The sequence below is a fragment of the Pseudophryne corroboree genome, chromosome 1, assembly GCF_028390025.1.
Source record: "Pseudophryne corroboree isolate aPseCor3 chromosome 1, aPseCor3.hap2, whole genome shotgun sequence".
NCBI lineage: Eukaryota > Metazoa > Chordata > Amphibia > Anura > Myobatrachidae > Pseudophryne > Pseudophryne corroboree.
In genome coordinates this window covers 1,125,566,788-1,125,588,108 of record NC_086444.1, presented here as the reverse complement: position 1 = coordinate 1,125,588,108, position 21,321 = coordinate 1,125,566,788, and the positions used below count along the sequence as shown (strand labels likewise).

Genomic DNA, 21,321 nt, shown 5'->3' with positions numbered 1-21,321 from the left:
GGGGGGCGTGGAGAATCATAGTGACGTCCCATCACCATAGTAACCCGTTACAACTGTAAGAATGAAAACATGTAGCAAAGATTCAATCATGACCCGCAATGTATGAGGCACTATAGGTCTAGTCTGCTAATGTAAAATGTCACAAGTAAATATACTATTATCTTAAAAAGCTTATAAGCTAATGTTTAACATCTGCATGAGACAGCATTATGATATCAGATATGGACGGAACCTCACACTGTAATTATCACACTGTCATAATAATATGGTTTGTATCTTAGGCAACACCTGTGGAAAAAAGGGCAGTGCAATTATAACAAATTATAAGAAGCTAGTGAATGATAGAATATACATACACATATACATACACACACACACACAGTACCCAGCTGTATATATATTTATTTTTGCCAAAGAGAGGTTTATATGCTGCCCAGGGCGCCCCTCCTGCGCCCTGCACCCTTACAGCGACTGCCATGTGTGAGGTGTATGGGAGCAATGGCGCACAGCTTTACTGCTGTGCGTTACCTCAGTGAAGATCATGAAGTCTTCTGCCGCCTCTGAAGTCTTCTTTTCTTCTCATACTCACCCGGCTTCTATCTTCCGGCTCTGTGAGGAGGACGGCGGCGCGGCTCCGGGACGAACTCCAGGGTGAGACCTGTGTTCCGACTCCCTCTTGAGCTAATGGTGTCCAGTAACCTAAGAAGCAGAGCCTTGAAACTCACAGAAGTAGGTCTGCTTCTCTCCCCTCAGTCCCTCGATGCAGGGAGTCTGTTGCCAGCAGGCTCCCTGAAAATAAAAAACCTAACTAAAATTCTTTCTAACAGGAAACTCAGGAGAGCTCCCTGTAATGCACCCAGTCTCCACTGGGCACAGTATCAAACTGAGGTCTGGAGGAGGGGCATTGAGGGAGGAGCCAGTGCACACCCAGACCTAAAGTCTTTCTTAAAGTGCCCATATCTCCTGCGGAGCCCGTCTATCCCCATGGTCCTTACGGAGAGTCCCCAGCATCCTCTAGAACGTAAGAGAAATAAAGTTAAATTGGCCTCTGTAAACCGGAAAGCACATAATATTAACTATCTGTGGAAGTGTGTGATTTTTGTTATTTTAAATATATTCTACACAAGTTTGATTTGTATTAGATTTGACTGAATAAATAAAAATTTTATACACATACATACAGCTTGCAAGGGCTATTTTTTGTTCCGTCTCTAAAAGGGTTGATTCTTCCATTGTTATTGAAAAGCTGTGGCAACTCTGTTAAAAAACAATGGGTATTTAATTGGTGCCAGGAAAACTTGGTTTTCCTTAACCTTTCATTACCTGCAATAAGCTTCAACAACGCAAAATCACCAGCTCTAACGATCCCCATTTTTCCAACACCTGCATACACCAGTCTTTGCGCAATTTACATTTTATATTTCACAGCCCCCATACAAAAAACCAATGTGATGAAATACTACACAATAACCCCAATATCAAGACCAGAACTGACCCACAAAAAAAGCAAAGTCTATACATAAAAATTGTTTTTATTTTTCTTTTTTTTTCCTCGTCTACCCCATTCATCAATGGAGGATTTTATTTTTATTTATTTACTTTTTTCTTCGTTTGAGGCAACAGTTTTATGGACAAGCAGAGCAACAAGACACAGTAGCTGCACACCAGGATTTTTAAAAATAGATCACAATTTGTGTCACCATGACAGCAGATACAGTGATGTCCCGTAATAGAAAATACAACCAAAAACAGAAGTCTGTACTCTCTCATGCGGTTACAGAGCACGCACACATACAGTCTCTCCATCCGTCTGCAACCTTCTCCTGCGAGTGCTACAGTATTTGGCTGATGCCTCTGGAATGTAGATCACAACAATCGGGTAGGTGAGAGCTATTTACCTGCAAGCGGTCACTGACTAAAGCTTTTAAAAGTACATGTGTTAGAGAGAGAAAAGAGAGAGACACCACCACGTCTGGTGAGAATGTGGCTCATAACCACGGAGCATATAACAGAAATATATATATATTTTAATAGAATTTCCAATTGCCATCACGTGCTGTTACATGATCCGTCCTCATTTGTAGGTGATTGTCCACTGTTTGACACAAGCATCATGGGACACGGTAGCCAACGTGTGCTCATCCAACCAAGCCAACCCGCTCACGTGGTGTAGCCGATGGGTATCTGCAGAAGTAAAGGATTCATATCATAAACGGATCTCCAGGAACACACTGCGGAGCTCTGCCAAGATTCTATGGTCACAGTAACTTACTCTTCTGAACTAAAAATAATCCTATTAAACCTGTCCTGGCAGCTGAAGCCGGCACGTGTGGCGCGGAGGATATCCTCCTTAGTATGTGGAGGATTGCCAGAGAATAAATATGCACGAGTATCACATTAAGTGTCGGAGCGTGGGGTTCTGTCTGATCCACAATGGACCTCATTCAGAAGACTGCATCGAAGCGCAAATGTAAAATGCAGCCATAAACAAATAAAGATAAAAAGGACATATCGCATCTTGCTGCCTAAGCAAAGAAGGATGCAGACAAGAGATGTGACCAAGTCTGTATAGGCAGCATGTGTGCCCCCCTCCACATGTGAGTAACAGGAGCAGATGTGCCCAAAATTAAACTACAGCACAAGAGATGCTCAAAAACAACTTTATAGTAGTGATGAGCGGATTCGGTTTTACTCGGTTTTACTCGGTTCTCAAAACGGCATCTTATTGGCTCACGGATGTCACGTGTTTTGGATAGCCAATAAGATGCCGTTTTGAGAACCGAGTAAAACCGAGTAAAACCGAACCTCGCTCATCACTACTTTATAGTAAAGTGGGAGGAAAGTGTCAGTAAGCACCCAAGGGGTCTATTTACTAAGCCTTGGATGGAGATAAAGTGCCAGCCAATCAAATCGCAACTGCCATGTCAAAGGCTGTGTTTGAAAAGTGACAGCTAGAAGCTGATTGGCTGGTAGTTTACCTCCGTCCCCTTTATCTCCATCCAACGCTTACTAAATAGACACCCATGTGACTTGGAGCCTGTTAAAAGCAAAACTGAATAAGACACATATATAGGATTTTCTCTAATGTGCACACTAACATACATATGGGCAGTTTTTGCCTTCCCAGAGTAAGAAATATTCTTTAAATTATTTTAAAGACAGACAAATGTTGAATACACTGTAATCCTGCTGTAATATTGCAACCACAGCCATTTTACTACATTTACATAAATGGGTGTTTGCATAAACCAGACACAGCCAGCGGAAGCCATGACCAGTGCATGGGTGCTCACAAGTCCTCTCCCTCCACAAGGCATTGGAATACTTTGTCAGGGACGTAAGGGAAGGAAAGATGTGGTGGGATACAACATGCATTGTGAAAAGATGCACATGTGCACTAAAAAAAAAAAAAAAAAAAAAAAAGGCGATGCTGCCCAAATAACCCACATTATGAGTGCGACGGAATCTCACTGCTAATTAAACCTGTCCCTAAGAGTTTAATGTAAAAATTCCGCTTTTGGCCACTAGAGGGAGAACATGATTTTGTTACACTTTGATCTAGTCCAGGGGTGGGCTATTATTTCAGCTGGGGGGCCGCTTAACACTTCCAGCAAATATTCGTGGGCCACACACAAAATACTCAAAAAGAGTCCCCTTTTTATACATTACGGCAGACAGCGTGCCCTTTTTTACACATTAAGGCATACAGCATGCCCTTTTTACACATGACGGCAGACAGCGTCCCCCTTTTTACACATTACGGCAGACAGCGCCCGCTTTTTTACACATTACGGCAGACAGCGCCCGCTTTTTTACACATTACAGCAGACAGCGTCCCCCTTTTTACACATTACAGCAGACAGCGTCCCCCGTTTTTACACATCAGCTTAAGCACTGATCCAGGGGCTGGCTGAATAGGGGGTTTACCTGTTCTTCACACTGGCAGACGATCCCCGCTGTCCGATGATCCGCGCTGCTGCTGGCCGGAGTCACTGTTGCTGTGGCCTCTGGCCGCTCCTGCTCGGGGACCGCCGCTCCTGCTCACTTGCTCGCCCCCCCCCCCTCCCCCGTGCCGCCCAGCACATAACAACAGAGGAAATCCCGGTCAGCTGACCCTGTGACGTGACCGGCATTTTCTCAGCGGCGCCACGTCTGTGAGCAGTGTAGCGCAATGACAAGCAGTTCAGCCTGTCGGGACGCTTGTCATTGCACTCTGATGGGGCACAGCAGGACAGGCAGGATCGGCCCGCATGTTGCCCACCCCTAATCTAGTCGAACGCCAGGGACTTACTGTATCAGGCAACTGGATATTCAATCATACTAGGACATAACGTTGTAGTCATGAAAACAATATATCTCAATTAAAATCCATTGCAGTAAATTGAAAGATATGTACACTCCTTGCTAAATTACAGCTACAAACAGATCTAAGCTACTTACCATAAAAATAAAAAATAAAACACACACACAACACTACAGGGAAAAGGAAAATAAATGTACCTGGCATTTTAAGACGTTTATCTGAATCGCTCAACGTCCAAACGATAACCATCATATCCATCCCGCCGGTGGCAAAGTGCTCATTGTCAGGGGACCAGGCCACACAGACCACTTTTGCATGGTGTCCATAGAAGCGGTAATTCTCCTATTGATTAGCGAGATGAGAAACCAAGGTTTAGTTTCTAATTTAGTGCAGGTTAGGCCAAAATCCATACGGAGGAGCTGCAGCCATCTCAAAGTCAGGGCCGGATTACTGGTCACATGGGCCTGGGGCTGAAAGTGGTGGGTCTGGGACTCCAGGTCGACAACAAAAAGGTCGACACACCTTAGGTCGACATGGACAAAAGGTCGACATGAGTTTTTTATGTTTTTTTGGTGTCGTTTTCTTCGTAGAGTGACGGGGAACCCCAATTAGTGCACCGCTTCGCTCGCCATGCTTCGGGCATGGTGGCTTCGCTCGGCACAGATTACCGTTCCAATCGTAGTCCACGTGGATCGTTAAGTAAGGTGAACAAGGGACTGCACCCAGGGCAAGCAGGCTGCCAACACTATTGATCCAGGTAGTAAATTATTGCCTTTTGTGGTCTGCTCAAATTATTATTATTTTTGGTGTTTTATGGTGTAGATGAATAGAAGTAAAAAAAAATACTTCTATAGGTGAATTCCTAGTGCTGATTTCTTATTTTGAATTTGTAAAATAAACTTGGTTTAATACTTCAAATTTAAAGTTTGTCATCTATGTTGTAATCTACAATTCTAAAACAGTAAGTATTTAAAAAAGGATGAAACGGAAAGGAAAAAACTGAATTTTCTATATGGTGCACCCCAAAAATAGGATTTTAATTACCTACCAGTAGATCCTTTTTTCGTAGTCGATAAGGGATATTGGGGAATTAGTACGATGGGGGTATAGATGGGGTCCAAAAGGAGCCGGTGCACTTTAAGTTTCTTCAACTGGGTGTGCAGGCTCCTCCCCTCTATGCCCCCTCCCACAGGCAGTTATAGGTAAAACAGTGCCCGAAGGAGAAAGGACATACTTGAGAGAAGTAACATAACAATGAGTGGTGAGATTCACACACCAGCACACCACTAACATAAAACAACAAAACCGCAACAGCTGAACAGGTAACCATATAAGAGACACCCTGCAGAATAGTCACCGCACTGAGGCGGGCGCCCAATATCCCTTATGGAGTACGAGAAAAGGATTTACCAGTAGGTAATTAAAATCCTATTTGCTCTAGCATCCATAAGGGATATTGGGGAATTAGTATGATGGGGACGTCCCAAAGCTTCCAGAATGGGCGGGAATGTGCGGAGATGCCTGCAGCAACGCCTGCCCAAACTGTGTATCCTATTTGGCCAGGATATCAAACTTGTAGAACTTCACAAAGGTGTTCTTCCCCGACCAGGTAGCAGCTCGGCAAAATTGCAAGGCCGAGACTCCAAGGGCAGCCGCCCAGGAAGACCCCACCGATCTTGTAGAGTGGGCCTTCAGAGACTGTGGAACAGGTAAGGCTGCTGACACATAGGCCTGTTGGATAGTAAGCCTAAGCCAACAAGCAATGGACTGCTTAGAGGCAGGGCAACCCTTTTTCTGCGCATCATACAGCACGAACAAGGAATCTTGTCGATCTGAGCCATCATCTTGATCTAGATCTTCAAGGCTCGCACAGCATCCAATGCCTCTGGAGGAGCAAAAGTGCTAGAACTTGACGGAACCACAACAGGTTGATTCAAGTGAAATGCAGAGACGACCTTCAGCAGGAACTGCTGCCTAGTCCTGAGGTCCGCTCTTTCCTTGTAAAAGACCAAGTAGGGACTTTTACACGATAAGGCCCCCAATTCAGAGACCCGCCTAGCAGAAGCCAGGGCCAATAACATCACCGTCTTCCATGTGAGGTACTGATCTTCTACCGTCAGAGATTCAAACCAGGAGGACTGTAGAAATTCCAACACTACGTGGGCGGCATAAAAGGAGGTTGTATGTGGAGTACCCCTTGCAAGAAGGTCTGAACTTCTGGCAATACTGCCAATTTCTTCTGGAAGTAAATGGAGAGAGCTGAAATCAGGAACTTAAGGGAACCCAGACTCAAGCCCTTACCCTCACCAGCCTGCAGGAAATGGAGGAAACGTCCCAAGTGAAACTCCGCAGGCGGATACGAGCATTCCTCGCACCAATGGACATATCTTCTCCAGATATGATGATAGTGTTTTGATGTCACAGGTTTCCTGGCCTGAACCATGGTAGCAATAATCTTTTTGGAAAGGCCCTTGTCAGCTAGGATGTTACACTCAACCTCCATGCCATCAAACGAAGTTGCAGTAAGTCCGGGTAGACGAACGGTCCTCGTTGAAGAAGATCTCTTCTCATTGGCAAAGGCCAAGGTTCTTTGACGGATATGTCCAGAAGATCTGCGTACCACACCCTCAGAGGCCAATCAGAATTGCCTGGACGCTGATTCCTGATTCGCTTTAGCGCCCTTGGGAGCAATGGAATCGGAGGAAACAGGTAGACCAGCCGGTAAGGCCAAGGCGACGTCAGTGCATCTACTGCCCTCACCTGAGGGTCCCTGTTTCGTGATCAATACCAGCGAAGCTTCTTGTTGAGTCGAGAAGCCATCATGTCTATTTGTGGGCAGCCCCACCGGTCGACGATCTGCTGAAACACCGGATGGTGGAGCCTCCACTCTCCTGGGTGGAGATTGTGATTACTCAGGAAGTCCGCTTCCCAGTTGTCTACTCCCGGAATGAAGATTGTGGACATTGCTCTTGCATTTCTTTCTGCCCAGAGAAGTATCTTAGACACTTCTTGCATGCAGGCCCTGCTTTTTGTACCTCCTTGCCAATTGATGTACGCCACTGCCGTGGCGTTGTCTGACTGAACTTTGATTGCGTGATCACAGAGTTGAGGAGAGGCCTGAATCCGAGCACTGTAGATCGCCTGAAGTTCCAGAATGTTGATCGGAAGTAGGGCTTCGTGGGCTGACCACCTGTCCTGGAACTGAGCCCCATGGGTGACAGCTCCCCATCCGTCGTGAGTAGGATCCAATCCTGAATCACGAAACTTCAACCTATCAGTAGGTTTGAGGACTGCAGCCACCACAGGAGGGAAATTGTGGCCTGTGGTGACAGCCGTATTATCCGGTGCATCTGAAGATGTGATCCAATTGAAATGTTCTAGCATGGAACATTCTATACTAGATCGCCTCGTATGAGGCTACCATTTTCCCTAACAATCTTATGCAAAGATGGATCGATATTCGAGTAGGCTGGAGAACCATTCGGACCATCTCCTGAAATGTTCTCGCTTTGTCCTCTGGGCTACAGTATCCAGCAACATTCCCAGGAACAGTAGCCGCTGAGTTGGCTCCAGGTCGGACTTCTGTAAATTGAGGATCCACTCATGGTGTGGATAGTGATGTCTGTATGGAGCAATAAAAGCTCCCTGGATCTCACTTTTATCAAGAGATCGTCCAGATAAGGGACAATATTGACCCACTGGACCCGGAACATCATCTCCACCATCACCTTCGTGAACACCCTCGGAGCTGTGGACAGGCCGAAGGGTAGCGCCTGGAACTGGTAGCGATCGTTCAGCAGGGCAAACCTCAGGTAAAGCCTGGTGAGGTGGCCAAATCGGGTTATGGAGATAGGCGTCTGATATCTAGTGAGACCATGAACTCCCGTTCTTCAAGGCCCGTAATCACTGCTCACAAGGATTCCATCTTGAACTTGAAAACCTTTAGGTAAGGGTTCAAGGATTTTAGATTCAAAATGAACCTTACCGAACCGTCCGGTTTTGGTACCACGAACAGGTCGTAGAAGTAACCATTTCCCTGTTGTTGAAGTGGCACTGGAACAATGACTTGGGATTAGACCAACTTTAGGATGGCCTGTTACAACGTAACACACGTATCCTCCAAAGCTGGTAAGCTTGATTTGGAAAATCGTTGGGGAGGAGTGCCGTCGAACTCCAGCTTGTAGCCCTGAGAAAATAGGATTTTGGTACTTACCAGGTAAATCCTTTTCTTTGAATCCATAGGGGGCACTGGAGTACTCTTGGGATATGGACGGCGTAGCAGAAACAAAGGCACTGAATATTTAAATTTAGAACTCTCCACCCCTCCATATCCCAGAGTACCTCAGTGTACGAACCCAGTGTTTTTACTGAGCGAACTACTATAGAGAGGTTGACAATGGAGAATTCCTATAACATAACGGACAACAACAAAGTTGACCCATAACGTTAATGTCAACTAAACAGTTGACAGCATAACCGATAGACCTTTATAGTTTGAACCAATCGGTGAAAATGTGTTACCATAAGCTCCTTTGAGCTTAATACAAACCAGGTAAAACGTGTTACCCTAAGCTCCTCTGAGCTTAAAACAACCCAGGTAAAACTGCTCTGGGTGGGCGTCCAGTGCCCCCTATGGATTCAAAGAAAAGGATTTACCTGGTAAGTACCAAAATCCTATTTTCTTTTTCATCCACTAGGGGTCACTGGAGTACTCTTGGGACGTACCAAAGCTTCCCTCGTGGGCGGGAGAGCTGTTTGACACTTGTAACAGTAGGCGGCCAAAGCTAGATGCTGATGCCGCAACCGTTTCATAACGTGTAAACGTGCACAAACGTGTGCACTGAAGGCTATGTAGCCGCGTCGTAGACGCTCCACGACCAGCTGGTCTTGACATTCCCACAGAACCTGTGGAATGAGCTATTAGTGACGTAGGCTATTGTAACCTAGCCTTAAAGTAAGCCTGACTTGTAGTCATTTTTATCCCACTGGATAATTTCTGCTGAGAAACTGGCTAACCCCAGTTGGCAGCATCATAGAGAACCACCAACGTATCCGTATTACGTACTGTAGACGTTCGAGACATATAGACGCGTAATGCGTGTACCACATTCAGAATTCTAGAATGTGCTGTCAACACAAGAACCACTGTTGGTGTATTGATGTGAAGAATAAGAAGTCGGAATTCGTCCGAATTTCTGCTTTGTTATGAGAAAACTGAAATACGGTGGCTTGGAATACAAGGCACCGAAATATGAAAACAAAACCCTTGCCGAAGCTAAGGCTAGAAGACAACGTTTTCCAAGTGAGAAACTTAATCCCAATTTGTTGTAAGGGTTCAAAATATGAAACTGTAAGAAAATCTGAACCCAACCTCAAAGTCGCCTGGCGCTGTAGGTAGGATAAATGGAGGCTGCCCTTTGATGACACCTTGTAGAAAGGTGTGTACCGATGCAATAGATTCAAACGTCTTTGAAAATAACTTGACCACACAGATACCTGCACCCTCAGTGCAGATAAACGCAGTTCTCCATTCCACCCCGTCTGTAAAATAACAGAATACGGGTAACTGGAAAGATGATGTCGGAAACTTCCGATCCTCACCACCTATATAGGCACACCAAATTTTTTTATTAATGAGCTGCCGTAAGCGGCTCCTAGCTCGTAACATGGATGGTATAACCGATACTGTAATGCCCTATTTCTTTTCTTAAGATGGCAATCTGAACCCCCCACCCCGTTAACCGCAGCCGCGGTACCTAGGTAAATAGGGGTAAAAGAACGGTCCCTGTTGTAACAGGTTGGACGTATTATGAGCAAGCCAAGATCGTGTGCAAGTATTCCTTGGAGCTTCGAGAAGCAAGCTTTCCGAAGCCCATGAGATCTCACTAGTATGACTGTGACGAACTGTCTTATGATCCGTTTTAGCAACGGAGAGAGCAGCGGAAAACGGTGGAGCCAAATACACAAGGCTGTACTACCACGCGAATGTGAGAACCTCCACCGCCACTGCCCTTGTGATCTGTCGTTCTGTACACATACTGAGCGTTTGTAATTGTGGCGAAATGCTATCATGTACACCTGAGGGTAACCCCACCTGTGGACCACATGTGACACACCTCTGGATTTAATGGCCAGTTTTCTGGATGAAAATCCCGACGGGTGAGATCATCTGTCTAACAGATGTCACTCCAGGAAAGAACCCTGTCGACAACATCACCTTATGGTGTTCTGGGCAATTGAGGATGCGAGTTACCTCCCGCATTGCCATGCGGCTGTATGCAACTGCCGTTGCGTTGTTTGACTGCACTTGGACAGACTGAAAGCGAACATGTAGTGCATTGTAAATTGCACGGAGTTCCAGGACATTTATAGACAGCAATCTGTCGTGATCCGTTTTCGAACCCCTGTCGCTGATCTTTTTTAACTACAACTCCTTAAACTCTGAAACCCTCGGCCAGAGTATAGACACCCTCGCCCCCCTGTGGGAAAATGCGAGTGAAACCCAGCGAATTAAAACGCTTCGAAAACACATAATTGTTCCTAATAGGCGAACACCCAATGTACCGCTAGTGTGCGTGGCGTTTGCACTAATTGTACTAGATGGTTCTGGTGTAGTAGGAAAATCTGTTTGATTTACCCTATCTATAAATTATACCTAGGAATTGAAGTCGTTTGAACTTGACACTGCAACCGTGGTGTACGTTAGCAGCGCAAGTAAGAGGAACCTCTGTTGAGACAGAGTTCTTATGAGCAGATCGTCTAAGTATGGAACGATAGTCACTGCCAGGGCTCTGAGATGAGCTATTATCACCAACATCACTTTTGTGAATACCCGAGGCGCTGACAAGAGGCCAAACGGTAGAACCTGAAACGGTTAGTGGTTGTGGCGTTTTGCAAACGCTAGAACCTGTGATGCGGTGACCAAACCGGAATGGGTAAATACGCATTTGGAAAATCAAGCGCAATTTTGCAATCTTGTGGCTCCAAATATGCAAATACTAACCGCAGAAATTCATTTTCAATCTGTAGTAAGTGACTTGCTGATTGAGACTGCGATGGAGCCCTCCGGCTTTTGTACCCCAAACAGAGGGGAATAAGTAACCCTGAGTCTGTTGGTGTACCAGGCCTGGAAATAAAAACAGCTGAAAACCAGCAGAGACTGAATTCCAACCTGCCAAAACGCCTAATTGCGTCCGACAGAGGCAGTCTTGTCCTTAACCTTTAAATAGTGGATACATCCATGATTGGCTGTCTGGTAACCCGGCAAATGTAACGTGTAAAGGCGCGCTTCCACAATTGGAAATTCGAGATGGCCTAAGAGGCCGTCAAGCCACTGGCTTGTTGACTTTAGCGCCCTGGCGTTACAAGTCGTGACTGTTTTTGTACCACAGCCTTGAAAAGACTGAAGTCTAAAGACTTTAAACACCGGACCAAAGAATTTCCGTTTTGATACCGGAGGAGGCAATTTATATGATGCATTGCTGACCTTTTGGCTGCAGGACTGCTTTAGATGCAGGAGTTGCGTTAGCGTGTGCTCCCGAATACTGCTCAGCTCAGCTTGCTGTCTGCGCAGTTTGATTAATAAGAGTGTCAGCTCCTCAGGCAGGAGTGCATCATAAAGAAGCCAGAGAAAATAGGATTTTGGTACTTTTATTTGAATCCATAGGTGGTTGGCCAAACCCCCTACTATCTGACTGCTGGTCTAATGTACCCTTCTCACGAGTAGTTATTGCTGTGAGGTCTGACATAGAATTTGTCATTCTGTATTAAATGATAAGACCAGTTAAATTAACACCCAAAAGGAGTCTGGACCTTTGGAAAGTCTGAGACTCCTCCATTAGAGCTGGCGGAGTAACTTCGGAGACTCCGATCTTACCGCTTCTGTCGAACGGAGTCATTTTGAATTGCCAATGCTTAACATAGGTCTGGGAATGAACAGGCTTCCCCTGAATATCAAATATAGTACCAAACAACTTCTGGCCTTGTCGTGCTGATAAAAAACGAGAATCGAGGTAACAGACGTCAGCAGAAGCTTTACAGAGATACTCTGCAGCTTCTTATTAACGATAAATCCTAATGACCCAAATGTATGTTGGGTCTTTATAATGTTTGCACTGACAAATTAAGCAATGGCGGATTCTCCCATTCAGATGTGGAAACGGGTAAATAGACTTAAATCTTAGTCAGATATTCTAAATAAGAAACTCATTGAAGATCTGTCGTTTATTAAATTCGACGGATTAGATGTAAGAGTCTCCTTAGTCTCTGTAAATTTGAGACATTGACCTACTGGTCATTTATTGTTTTTAGTCTGTGTTGGAGTTATACATACAGACAACACAATAAGCAAAGGGCAGACCTGCACATGTGTAATATATATATCTATATATTTATGTCGAAATACAGTTTACATGGCTAACTTATGTGAAACCTGAACCAAAATTCCCACTAACACCCCTGCGCCTCCTTGTGGAGTAGAGGTGTATGGCCGGAATGTTCTGGAATTATAAACTGGAAGAAACAGGAATGATTAAAATGGCCCCCATGCTTACACTGAAATTCACAGGACAGGTTACAATACCTGCTGCAGTGTTAATATAGGCTTAATAGCCTATTATACAGGTAATATAGGCTTAATAGCCTATTATACAGTGATAATCACAGGTCTAGTATACAGTAAAATACATGCAGTTTACAATACATGCCTTCAGCTAGCCTTCCAGTTAATATAAACACTGCCTGCAGTGAATTTTGTATTAACATTATATGGCAGCCTTAACAGAAAAACAGGAAACATGTTAAAAATGGCTGCCATGCTTACAGTTAGAAACATAGTTTAGGTTATGACACTGATAGCCTATAACTAACTGCCTGTTTAAAAAGCTGAACAGCCTATGACTTCTTAACCCATGCAGCCTTGCTATATGGTGCTGCTGCTATGGGCATTTACTCCCCCTCACCCCCCCTGCAGCTGCGCTGCTTGTGAGGTAGCTTCTCCCCCCTATACCTGCAGCGGACGGGAGCGGGTGCAGGGAGCCTAGCGGAAGCAGGGGAGCGCTGTGTATAGCGCCGGGGAGCTGCGGTCCGGAAGAGCGGCGGCGTGTGAGTGACGTGCGGCCGCTCCGAGCAGTGTTTCTCGTACAGCAGTGGCCGGGTAATCAGCGGCGGGCTGCGGTGGCCGGGTAATCAGCGCCGGAAGAGCGGCTGGTGTCTCTGAGTGACGTGCGGCCGCTCCGAGCTGTGGCCCCCTAGATAGCGGCAGTGTAGAGCGGCTGGCTCGGGCGGCCTCGTACAGCGGTGGCTGGATAATCAGCGGCGGCACCTGTAAGCAGCGGCGGGTGTATGTAATCAGCGGCGGGCCATCGGTAAAGGAGCACTTTCCCCACACAGCAGGGCGGCAGCGTGAGCTGACTGCCCTGACACCCCACCATACCTTGCTCGTCGTGCCGCATGTAGTGAGGGCTATGACGGGGCTTCTTCAGTAAGCTCCGTCCAGCCTTTCCAGCAGGTGTGAGCTGCGTGTGTGTGGAGAAATAGATATACCCGAAGGTACTTGGGCGCTTAGGGTGTGAGCTGCGTGTGGCTGTGAGGGTGCTCTTTGTGAGGACCGACACGCCATGCGCTGCCTCCGTGCAGCGGCACTATCCCGGACCCATGTTTTTACAGAAACTGGGAAGGGATGTGATAAGTGCAAAAATTAAAAATTAAAAAGTCAAAATGAAAAATTAATAAAATCTTCCACCAAGTGTGGGAATCCCACAAGCCGATGTTAGTGCTTTGAGCACAGAAAAAACACTGGGTTCGTACACTGAGGTACTCTGGGATATGGAGGGGTGGAGAGTTCTAAATTTAAATATTCAGTGCCTTTGTTTCTGCTACGCCGTCCATATCCCAAGAGTACTCCAGTGACCCCTAGTGGATGAAAAAGAAATTAGGTCCTTTAACCAGTTATCCTGGCAGGAGCTTTCCCAGATGCGGCTGAAGTGACACAGCCGAGCTTCCACCTCGAGATCCCATCGGGATGGGTGGGCACCGTCATGCTGAGGCCTTAGTGGAAGCTGAACTGGTTGCTCTCCTGAGAACCTGCGATTGCTGGTTTTCTTGTCTTACCTCTGGTGCCTCTAGCCGTATTGGAAGCACCTCTGGCCCTAGATCTAAAATCTGTTAGACCAAAAGGACTGGGTAGACGGCCCCGGGTAGGAACGTCTAGCCAGCAGGGCCCCAGAGGGGAGAAACGTCGATTTTCCCGCAGTAACTTTAGAAATCAACGTATCCAAGTCCACCCCGAAGAGCCAATCACCAGAAAAAGGAAGAGACTCTACACTGCGCTTGGACTCTCCGTCTGCTATCAACTGACGCAACCACAAAGCTCTGCGCGCCGACACTGCCATAGCAGTGGTCCTAGCATTAATATGGCCTATCTCCTTGAGAGAGTCACACAGGACGTGTGCAGTGTCCTGAATGTGTTTTAGGAGAGTCACCGTAGTAACCAGGGACATATCTGTAGATAGACGTCAGTGTAGTCTCTATTTTTCTATCCCCAGGGTCCTTTATGGTAAAGGAGCCCGGAGCTGGCAGTACCGCCTTTTTAGATAGGCGAGAGGCTGATACGTCAACAGCCGGGGGTTCTTCCCAGAGTTTCCTGCCTTCAGGAGCAAATGGGACGGTGTGCAAAAACCATCTTGACACTTGGGGCAGTATCATTATTTCAGCTCGCTACCCCCGAAGTAGGGAGGCACCCAACCCTTTACACAGCTAAACCTGATCACTATGGGCACAACATGTGCAATAACGGAGATAATTTTAGAAAGGAAATTGAGCGTGATATATCATTTGAATCTCACCCTTGGTATTTCTTATCTGGATTTTTCCATGCCAATTTAACAGGTCACCTAACTCTGAAGAATCAGGGAAAGTGAAACTGAATTTGTTCTGTGTTAAGAAAAATTACTGCTGTTCCGCAGCGTCCTCTAGAGCGAGTTTTAACACATCTCGTATAGTAAGAATGAGGGGTTCAATACCCTGTGTAGAAGGGGAATCCCAGTAACAGGATCCAATTCCTCTCCCTCCTCCTGTATCTCATAAGATTCTGAGGGTAAAGCAGGTAACCTACGCTTTTGTAGTCCTGATCTAGAGAGGAAGGGGGCTGTGGAACATCTGCCCTTGCAGCTAGGTCTGCAAAAGCCTGCTGCAGCTGCTAAGTTTTCTGAGTATTAGCAGTGAGCTAAGATGACATACCTGATATCATGGATTTTATGGCACCTAGCCAGGAAGGCTCTTGAACCTCCCCTCCAGCCCCCTCACTGAGTTGTGAGAACTGGCTGCATTATTCACATGATATGGAACCAGATGTAGAGGGAGAGAATCTGGTGTGACATACACTGCATAATTGTTTTACCATGTTTACAGTAAACACTTATATACACATACACACAGACAAGTAATATAATAGCAAGCCTGCCCTTACTGTATGCGAGACGGAGACAGAGAGAAGGGAACCGCACACCAAAGCTAAACAGCCCCAGTTAGGCTGCAAGCTGTTATATTACGGTGTAACACTGGAGTATTAGTCCTTTTCAGGACACAGATTGTGTACAATAGCGGCCCTCCCCCTTTGCTACACCCCTTTACCAGTTTTCCAGCGTTGTCCTGCGTGTCTGGAGGAGCTGTGTGTGCCTGCTGCTGCAGCTGTAAGCAAAGGAAAGCGCCAAACGCTGCTGGTCCCTCTGAGGAAGCTCCGCCCCCTGTAATGGGGCCAGAGCTTCATGGATATTTATACTGGCTAAGTCTCCATATCAGTGTAAAACATTACAGCAGGTGTTAGTTTTCACTACCGCTGCCAGTGTACAAAGGGGGGCTATAGCAGGTGCCCCCCGGGAGGGTCTCGTATGCTAACCCTGCGTCTTTGCTACACCAAAACCGGAGGACCCCCCTAGCGGGGCCCCCGGTTTGTACTCACCACTGTCGTCATCGTCAGGCAATGTTAGGGGTGTGTGGCAAGCTGCGATTGTGACCGCTAAGGCGCAGTGCCCCGCTGTACAACAACCTCTTAGGACGGTGGTCCTGCAGCGGGGTAGAGGCTCTGACACCTTACAGGGGCCGGTGACCGTTTCCCCCCTAACTCCCATGGTGCAACTATGCTGTTGCCCAAACAGCATACCGATAATAAAGTTTTACAAGAAACTGAAGAAAACTCTCTGGAGCTGCAGAGATGTGCATCCTCTCCTGAGGACACTTTTTTCTAAACTGCCTGTGGGAGGGGACATAGAGGGGAGGAGCCAGCACATCCAGATGAAGAAACTTAAAGCGCACTGGCTCCTTTGGACCCTGTCTATACCCCCATCGTACTAATTACTCGATGTCCCTTATGGAAATACCCAAATACGTACTTGCAGTTGGTTTATAGATGTGAACTGTAGATAGCTGCCAAATTTCACTATATATATATTTTTATACACAGATATTTGAGGGGGCAGCATATGGGAAACTCTGCACCTTTTGGGCCCCTTTGACTTCTATACAGAGAACTGGGGCCTGAGCAGCCACATGCCAGAAAACATCACTGCTCTGACAAAGGAATAAAAACCAGATTTACATTTTGTGCTATTTATATATTCTGCTTAATGTAAGCGAAAGAACACACGTTTTCCATGTATATTTCTGTGTGTGTTTTATTACAGCGCATACTATAATATTATATATATATATATATATATATATATATATATATATATATATATATATATATTTATTTATTTTACACACCTCTGGCATTATCTGTGGCTAAACTTTATTATTAGTGTGTTCTATGATTTATGTGGAGTTGGAGGATCAGTTCGGTCTGATTTCCATATGGATGGACTTCAGATGCGTGGTGGGCAAACAAATATTTGAGGGAAACTAATTGGCTTTTAGTGAGAACTCAAAACGTAGGGAGACGGGGGACATGTATTAAGCAGTGATAAAAGTGAACTAGTGGAGAAGTTGCCAATAGCAACCAATCAGCTGCTCTGCATACTTTTACAGTATGCAAATTATAAATGTTACGTCAATGCTGATTGGTTGCCATCGTCAACTTCTCCACTGGCTCACTTCTCCACTTATCACTGCTTAGTATATGTTCCCCTAAATTTATAAGTTAGCTATTCAAAGTCGTCAAATCATTGTGTGTGTGTGTGTGTTTGTGTGCGTGCGTGTGTGTGTGCCTAACAATTCTTTAAAATCCTAAACAAATTGGGGGGGGGGGGGGGGGGGGGGGAGTTTCAGCTGACGCAGCTTGTGTAGTAGTGACTTAGTAACAAGTGTACATGTACAATGCATCTCTATTACAAAGGAATGGAAACCGGAACAACCACTTACAGAGGTAGCATATCCATCGGCAACATCGAAGACGGTGACCCCTCTGTTCACATCGGTAGCAGCTAGAAAGGCCCCATCGTTGGAATAGGCGAGGCTGGTGACCACGGCATTGACAGGCAGGGATTTCCCCTCATCCTTCAGGGTGTTGCCTTGAATGGAATACAGATGGATGTTGCCGTCCTATCAAGAAACATGAGCAGACACGTGAACTTCATGTCACAAAGATCCAATGTAATATTGAAGGTGGCGAGGTAAAGGTGAACCTTAGTAATGTTACAGCATAGCCAACATAGACACAGTTACTGCACAGTTATATATAGAGTGTCACATGGGCGAAATAAGCTAAATGAGCCATTACGTGCACTTGGTTGTCTATCTATCATATCGTCAGTAAAACGTAGACGTCAAGTCTGCACAGACATCTTTAACTATTTACCTACATTAAAATGGTCTGGACCTGAAATGTGGCTGCCAAGACAAAAATTGTTATTTGTCAAAATAGAGGAGCCACAGTGCCACCTTGTGGCCAACGTTTGTCATTAACCAGCAGAACCTTTGTGTTTCCTACAGACAGCTGCTACACCTGTATAATCCACATGTAGTACTTTGCTCTCTGCCCATCAGATAACACTAACTATATTGGTGACATTACATATGCATAACTTGGGAACATTCTCTAAAAGCAGAAAAGTAAACTGGAGATAAGCTTGTTAGCTGCCGCTTATTTGTTTTCTAAACCTATATACACCATTGTTAATGGCAAGTGAATCATTTCAGTTACATAAAAAAATAAAAACCTCAAATGGAGACCTGAAACCACTAAATAACCCTTTGAGCCGAAAGACAGAGAGTTAAGGGGAGTACTGACGGGAGAGATGTGTGCTGAGCGATCTTAACACAGACCGCTCAGCACACATCTCTCACCCCGCTCAGCACAGCGCAATGTGCTGAGCGAGGGGGAGGGGGGGGCAGCTCACTTCACTCAGGGGTGAAGTGAGCGACCCGCTAGATTGAGCCTGCATGCAGGCTCAAACTAGCACCGGTGATAGCGATGCGCGGCCCATCGCCATCGCTGGGGGGCATACCCACGGCAGATCCGTGCTTAAAATCTAAGCAATCTAGTCAGATTGCTTAGATTTTAAACACGGATCTCTCCGTGTGTACCCCCTTTATATGCAGCATATATTTGAAGATATTAGCTGTACCCAGAATTCCAGAAACAGGCTTGGGTGGAATCTATTACATTCTAAACAGACACTGAGATTATAACTAACTGAGTTATACTATACAACTGGAGGGAAGTAATAGTAGCATAATAGTTCATTCTAACTTATCAGCTGGCACAAAGAGTCAATCTGCATGAGATTTCCTCCAGTACCAATCACTTGTGCAGGATTATCTTTAAAAAAAATATAAAAAGGTACAGAGGGGCAGATGTATTAAGCACGTAGAAGAGATAAAGAAGTGATAAATGCAAGGTGATAACGCACCAGCCAATCAGCTCCTGTCACTTTACATATTGGAGCCGATTGGCAAGTGAGTTACCACCTTGTACTTATCACTGCTTTAACACTTCTCCAGACTTAATACATCTGCACAATTTCACCTACCAAACATGGCTTGGCCATTGGATATGCATGAATAATAAAACCATAAACAAAACTTCAGAATCACACCTAGCAAATAGTATTTAAGTAATTGGTTACTATAAAAAAAATAAAATAAGAATTTACTTACCGATAATTCTATTTCTCATAGTCCGTAGTGGATGCTGGGACTCCGTCAGGACCATGGGGAATAGCGGGCTCCGCAGGAGACAGGGCACATCTAAATAAAGCTTTTAGGATCACATGGTGCGTACTGGCTCCTCCCCCTATGACCCTCCTCCAAGCCTCAGTTAGGTACTGTGCCCGGACGAGCGTACACAATAAGGAAGGATCTTGAATCCCGGGTAAGACTCATACCAGCCACACCAATCACACCGTACAACTTGTGATCTGAACCCAGTTAACAGTATGATAACAAAAAACGAAGTAGCCTCTGAAAAGATGGCTCACAACAATAGTAATAACCCGATCTTTGTAACAATAACTATGTACAAGTATTGCAGACAATCCGCACTTGGGATGGGCGCCCAGCATCCACTACGGACTATGAGAAATAGAATTATCGGTAAGTAAATTCTTATTTTCTCTAACGTCCTAGTGGATGCTGGGACTCCGTCAGGACCATGGGGATTATACCAAAGCTCCCAAACGGGCGGGAGAGTGCGGATGACTCTGCAGCACCGAATGAGAGAACTCCAGGTCCTCCTTAGCCAGAGTATCAAATTTGTAAAATTTTACAAACGTGTTCTCCCCTGACCACGTAGCTGCTCGGCAAAGTTGTAATGCCGAGACCCCTCGGGCAGCCGCCCAAGATGAGCCCACTTTCCTTGTGGAGTGGGCCTTTACAGATTTAGGCTGTGGCAGGCCTGCCACAGAATGTGCAAGTTGGATTGTGCTACAGATCCAACGTGCAATCGTCTGTTTAGACGCAGGAGCACCCATCTTGTTGGGTGCATACAATATAAACAACGAGTCAGATTTTCTGACTCCAGCTGTCCTTGAAATATATATTTTTAATGCTCTGACAACGTCCAGTAACTTGGAGTCCTCCAAGTCGCTAGTAGCCGCAGGCACCACAATAGGCTGGTTCAAGTGAAAAGCCGAAACCACCTTAGGGAGAAAATGAGGACGTGTCCGCAGTTCTGCCCTGTCCGAATGGAAAATCAGATATGGGCTTTTGTATGATAAAGCCGCCAACTCTGAAACTCTCCTGGCTGAAGCCAGGGCCAATAGCATGGTTACCTTCCATGTAAGGTATTTTAAATCTACCGATTTTAGAGGCTCAAACCAATGAGATTTGAGAAAATTCAAAACTACGTTCAAATCCCACGGTGCCACTGGAGGCACTATTGGGGGTTGTATATGTAGTACACCTTTGACAAAAGTTTGTACTTCAGGCACTGATGCCAATTCCTTCTGGAAGAAGATTGATAAGGCCGAAATTTGAACTTTAATGGACCCCAATTTTAGGCCCATAGACAATCCTGCTTGCAGGAAATGTAAGAATCGACCCAATTGAAATTCTTCCGTTGGAGCCTTCTTGGCCTCACACCACGCAACATATTTTCGCCAAATGCGGTGATAATGTTGTACAGTCACTTCCTTTCTAGCCTTAATCAAGGTAGGAATAACTTCCTCTGGAATGCCCTTTTCTTTTAGAATCCGGCGTTCAACCGCCATGCCGTCAAACGCAGACGCGGTAAGTCTTGGAACATACAAGGTCCCTGCTGAAGCAGATCCCTTCTTAGAGGTAGAGGCCATGGATCCTCCGTGAGCATCTCTTGAAGTTCCGGATACCAAGTTCTTCTTGGCCAGTCCGGAGCCACCAGTATTGTTCTTACTCCTCTTTTCCGTATAATTCTCAGTACCTTTGGTATGAGAGGCAGAGGAGGGAACACATACACTGACTGGTACACCCACGGTGTTACCAGAGCGTCCACAGCTATTGCCTGAGGGTCTCTTGACCTGGCGCAATATCTGTCCAATTTTTTGTTGAGGCGAGACGCCATCATGTCCACCTTTGGTCTTTCCCAACGGTTCACAATCATGTGG

At 45.7% G+C, this 21,321-nt stretch overlaps 1 protein-coding gene across 1 annotated transcript in view; it reads right to left on the bottom strand.

The window, feature by feature from the left end:
• Positions 1-1,516: 1,516 nt before the first annotated feature.
• The window catches only part of WDR1 (WD repeat domain 1), a 107,211-nt gene continuing 87,406 nt past the window's right edge, over positions 1,517-21,321 (bottom strand). Inside the window, exons 13-15 of the mRNA XM_063923081.1 lie at positions 17,663-17,842; positions 4,501-4,645; positions 1,517-2,184 (exon numbers count right to left, since the gene is read on the bottom strand). Coding sequence (XP_063779151.1) covers positions 2,075-2,184; positions 4,501-4,645; positions 17,663-17,842 — 435 coding nt within the window. The 3' untranslated portion in view covers positions 1,517-2,074. The remainder of the gene's footprint in view (positions 2,185-4,500; positions 4,646-17,662; positions 17,843-21,321) is intronic.